The 5569-nt window shown below is 33.9% G+C and overlaps 1 protein-coding gene across 1 annotated transcript; it reads left to right on the plus strand.

Moving 5' to 3' along the window:
* The first annotated feature begins 1256 nt into the window (after nt 1–1256).
* Nucleotides 1257–3907, plus strand: LOC125863072 (cation/H(+) antiporter 10-like). Its single transcript, XM_049543224.1, has 3 exons — nt 1257–1487; nt 1578–2585; nt 2652–3907. Exons 1-3 carry the CDS (start codon nt 1266–1268, stop codon nt 3753–3755), a joined length of 2334 nt encoding a protein of 777 aa, XP_049399181.1. The 5' UTR covers nt 1257–1265; the 3' UTR covers nt 3756–3907.
* The last annotated feature ends 1662 nt before the right edge of the window (nt 3908–5569 follow it).

Below are 5569 nucleotides of genomic sequence, written 5' to 3' on the forward strand. Positions count from 1 at the left end.
GTAGAGTTTTAGAAGTCTTCATTTATTTTGTTAAATGTTTTAAAGACTAAAGTTGGCTTTTTATGGCGAGTTGTATATATTTTATTATACATAGTTTTCTTTGGACTTAAAGTTTGTATTTAAGTCTTATGAACTTTTATTTCAGTTTTTAAGCTTTGTATGCTTGAATCAGTTTTCCACTTGTAGTCAGCCAAGATGAGGGTTCGCTTGGGAACCAGCAATGGTCTTCGAGTGCCGGCCACGTCCAGGGTGTAGGCTCGGGTCGTGACAAAAAGGTTGAAAAAAAGAATTAGATAGACAACATATATTGAAAATTGAAAACATATAAATAATAAATGGGCCCAAATGAGATCTAACTTTTCGGCTAATAAAGTAGTAGGTAATTAATGGTGTTAAATTGTCCAATAATATAAATTTTAAAGGTACAACCATAAACGAAGAATGTACAACACTATCATAGCACATATCATCCAACACTTGTTATTACTATATATAATAAGTGGGAATATCTACTACTTAGCACATGACGTAGTAGATATTCCCACTTATTATATATAGTAATAAAAAGGAAATAATAACAATTAAAAGTGTATAGAGAGAGTAATAAATAGATAATTAAATTTCAAGAAGTTTAAAATAAAAGGTTGAAAAAAAGAATTAGCTATATAAATAATAAATGGGCCCAAACGAGGCCTAACTTTTCGGCTAATAAAGTAGTAGGTAATTAATGGTGTTAAATTGTCCAATAATATAAATTTTAAAGGTACAACCATAAAAGAAGAATGTACAACACTATCTAAGCACATATCATCCAACACTTGTCATGTACTAAGTAGTAGATATTCCCACTTATCATATATATATATATATATATATATTTAATTTTATAAGTTTTTTTTGTAATAGATTTATTTTTACAAGGTAATTTTATTTTTCTTTCCGGATAAGAGATGTGAAAATAAATAATCTGATTTCCTCCCAATTGCCATAGTTACTACTTACTACACGACCAAATTATGGGCATGATGGAAACATCATTTACATTAAAATATAAAGTAACATAATAAAATTGGAAAGATGGGATGAAATTGAATTAATGTAAAACACATATAAATAACTGATCATGATGAGTGACGTCCAGTTTCCTTAAAATTCTGCAAACTTGTGTTAGGCCTAGACATGTCAAAAAGCTAAGAGAAAAACCCTTTAGAATATGTTCCCAATGTGGAGGCATACAAAATAGGAATAGAAATAAAAGTAGAAAAATGAGCAATAGCACGGAAATCATCTCTACCCAAAAGGTTCTTCAATGTGTAACATTCCCTCCAAGAGGATTTTCACTTGGATTTTTTAAAAAAGGTTCAACTCCATGGATATATTCTGTCCCAACAATTGAATCTCAAATACTCATTATATATCTTCTCACACAACTTTTTCATTTTCCTCTCAAGCGCATTGGATTTCCCAAGATCGCTTCGGAGATCTTTGTATGTTTCAATCTCTTTCAAATTCTATTCTATTAATTATTATGATGATGATGATGAATAATCGATATGTTTTGTGTTGTTTATTTATAGGCGGGACTAATCCTTGGATCTACTTTTCTTGGGCGTTATAAGAGTTACCAAGAAAAGTTGTTTCCTCTTCCAAGTCAATCAATTCTGGGTGCACTAACTACATTTGGTTTCCTACTTTTCCTTTTTCTAAGTGGTGTCAAAATGGACACTAGCATGACAAGGAAAATAGGGAAAAGGGCACTAGTAATAGGTTTTCTTAATCACTTAGCTCCATTGATAACCGGTATGATAACTGTATTTGCATTATCAAGTGATTTCTATCAAGAAGGTGTAACACCATTATCCATTCCAGTTGAAGTCATAAGTATTGCTAAGACATCTTTTCCTGTCATCTCTTACCTCCTTAAGGATCTCGGACTCCTTAATTCTGAACTTGGAAGATTAGCACTTTCTTCAGCACTTATTAGTGACTTAGTTGGTCTCACTATCCATGCATTTATCTTTCTAATTGTTATAGGTGCAAAGAATACAATCCAAAGAGCAATCACTGATGCAATACTTTTAATTGCTTTCATTATTGTAGTTATTTTTGTCTTTAGGCCACTCATGATGTGGATAGTCAAAAGGACCCCGGAAGGGAGACCTGTTAAAGACCTTTACATTCTCATCATTGTTCTTGCTGTTTTACTTTCTGGTGTCTTCTCTGCCTGGTTTGAACAAACAGTTCTTTTTGGCCCTTTAATCTTTGGCTTGGCCGTCCCTGAGGGACCGCCTTTAGGATCTACACTAGTAGATAAACTTGATCCATTTACATCAGGATTTCTGTTACCTATTTTTGTAACTGTAATGTCCTTAAGAACAAATCTCTCTGCCATAAATCCCTCTGCTTCTTATACATTTGCAAATATTATCCTATTGTGTGTCGGCAGTATAACAAAAATACTAGCATGTTTACTTCCCATGCTATATTGCAAAATGCCCTTAAATGATGCTGCAGCTATCAGCCTCATCATGTCTACAAGAGGTGTCGTTGACTTGGCTTCCTACAGCTTTCTAAGAGATGATAAAGTAAGTAATTAAGTGGTACATATAATGTATGGATTCAAATATTTCAACATTACTATCTTTTTGCAGATCATCAATCAGGCTAGTTTTGCTTTTATGGTAATAGCAACAGCCGTTACGTCAATATTTGTGCAAATCATGGTGAAATGGCTTTATGATCCATCTAGGAAATATGCTGGATATCAAAGAAGAAACTTAATGAATTCCAACAACAAGTTACCCATACTAGTTTGCATTCACAATCCTGATAACACTGCTGCTATACTTAGATTGCTGGAGAAATCTAATCCCACTAGGGATTTTCCTATAGTGTCCAATGTTCTCCACCTTATAGAGCTACGCGGTCGAGCATCTTCTGTTTTCATCTCTCACCAAGTTCAGACAAAGGCTATTACTGATGTAGCTTATTCAGAAAATGTCATTCTTGCTTTCCAGGGGTTTGAACGCAATCACTATGGTGCTGTGACCATTCAAGCTTTTACAGCTATCTCCCCACGCAATTTAATGCATGAGGATATATGTACTCTTGCCCTTGATGTCCTTGCATCCATCATTATATTACCCTTTCATCGAAAATGGGCCGTGGATGGATCAGTAGAAGTTGAAGATCATGGTTTGAGAACTTTGAACTCTAGTGTTCTTGAAAGGGCTCCTTGTTCTGTTGCAATCCTAATTGATCGAGGCCAGTTGAAACGTTCTACCTCTGTCCGTGCATCAGAGAATGTATATTGTATTGCCATTTTATTTTTGGGAGGAAATGATGATCAAGAAGCATTAGCATTTGCTAAACGAATGGCCATTAGTGGGACCATTAGCCTCACGGTGATACGTTTGATATCCAAGCAAGATGTGAGTTGTGATGTGGATGAAGTAGTTGATTTGGATATCGTAGGTGATTGGAAACAAAGCCGAAGTAGTTGGGAAAATGTGAAGTATATTGAACATTACGTGCATGAAACAACAGAGACAGCATTGTTAGTTCGTTCGTTAGTAGATGATTATGACCTTATAATAACAGGGCGACGAAACAATACACATTCACCTCTAACAGCAGGACTTGAAGAATGGACTGAAATCCCAGAATTAGGAGTCATTGGTGATATGCTTGCCTCAAAGGATCTTAAGACAAGGGCTTCTGTCCTGGTCATTCAACAACAACAAACAACCCTATAGACACGGGCTTCAGTCGCCTTGCAATACTTGTACATGTCATGTCATACTTACTAATATAGCAGAGTTTAGCAAAATGTACTTACTGCATACACCTGTAATATTAGATAACCAATTCCATGTACAGACCACACTGGACTTGGTAGGAGTAATTTTTACCCCCTCTTCTTTTACATTTTCGTTTTTGGTGTAATGATTGATGATTTTTGGTTTCATTTTCTGTATGTGTTCTTGAATGGAATCATTTATCCAAAAGTGTATACTCTGAGAATATTGGATATCACCTTCAAGCCTTGACAAAAGCCTCGGACAGAGGCCAATGAACCACCTTTTTCTTCTACTTCTTTGCACCTCTAAACTTCTTCAACTTAATCTTTCTCTTACATTTACTTACACAGGGCGTTTGATAGAATGTATTAGAAAAAATAATGCATGCATTAGTCTCGTGTATTACTAGTATCTTGTTTGATACTTTTTTTTCAACCTATGTATAATTAAGATACACTCTATTGTGTAATGCTAATACCATGGATTTCTAGGTACTAGCATTGCAATGGTTCTAATGTATGCATTAAAATGATTGAAAACTCAATTGCTTCTCAAAATCCTTTTTACATCCTTTCCAGTTTCCACCATAATAGTAAAGGGTATCTTTGTAAATAATTTTTTTAATGCAATCATGTTATTTTTAATGCATCAAACCAAACAATGCATAAAAGAATACATATACAACCCCTTAAACTTGTTAGTTTTTTCCTTTTAGACCCTTGAACCGTAAAGCTTACCTATTGAACACCTAAACTCACACTAAAGTGTGTCTATTGAGCACAATTTTTGCAGCAAGCCCAAATTCTCTATGCATTTACACAGCATTAGGGAAGAAAAACACCCTTTACTTCCGCATCTTGTTGGACATTGTAACACCACCAACAGAAAATAATCACATTTCTTATTAAACAACTCATTCTTTTCTATATTTTTTATTGTTATTTTACACTTAATTTCTAGCAGAATTTTGCACTAGAAATTTCGTAAAATAAGATTTGTAAATTTTGTTGATTTATAGAATCAAACTTGTTCAAGTTTTAATGATTCATACCCAATTAAATCTTCAAATGATTTATGAATTGGTGTGTCAATGAATGTGAAAGTGGGCTGTGTGTGTTAGAAAAAGAAGAGTAGAAGTAGACAAAGCTATGAGAAAGAAAGACTTTTTACTGTTCAATTCCACGACTACAGAAAAACAACCACATTTTGTGCCCTTTTTAAGCTTACAACTTAACAAATAAAACTAAAAAAAATATAAACTAAAAAGTAGTGGTGAAACAGGGGTAAAACATTGAAAACGTGCCACACTAATATAGCTAAAACAGTAAGCAGAAAATACAGAAATTGATCAAGTAAAACTAAATTCCAGTAATACTAAAAAATAGGACCATAACAAGATTCTGCACGTGGTTGATTCTTGAAGTATTAGTCAATTGTCACGACCCAAAGTACACCCTATACGTACGTGACATGGCGAATAAGATCCTGAATGATCCAAAACAAGCCACTTGGTATAAGCATGATGTAATAAAATACTATTTAAGAGATATACTAAATCTAATTCTCAAATCATAAGATGACATAAACGATATCAACAAAGTACATATGAGAATACACGAAAAACTACTAAGTCTGAAATAAGTCTTTCTAACATCATAGGAGTGATTGGAATGTAACCCATACTCCACGTACAAGTCTGAAACCTAATGACCATAAAAGCAATAAAAATATCCATGGTTTGGCCCTCGAATGGACTCACCAATCAAGTG

This window comes from Solanum stenotomum, chromosome 4, assembly GCF_019186545.1.
Source record: "Solanum stenotomum isolate F172 chromosome 4, ASM1918654v1, whole genome shotgun sequence".
Classification (NCBI taxonomy): Eukaryota; Viridiplantae; Streptophyta; class Magnoliopsida; order Solanales; family Solanaceae; genus Solanum; species Solanum stenotomum.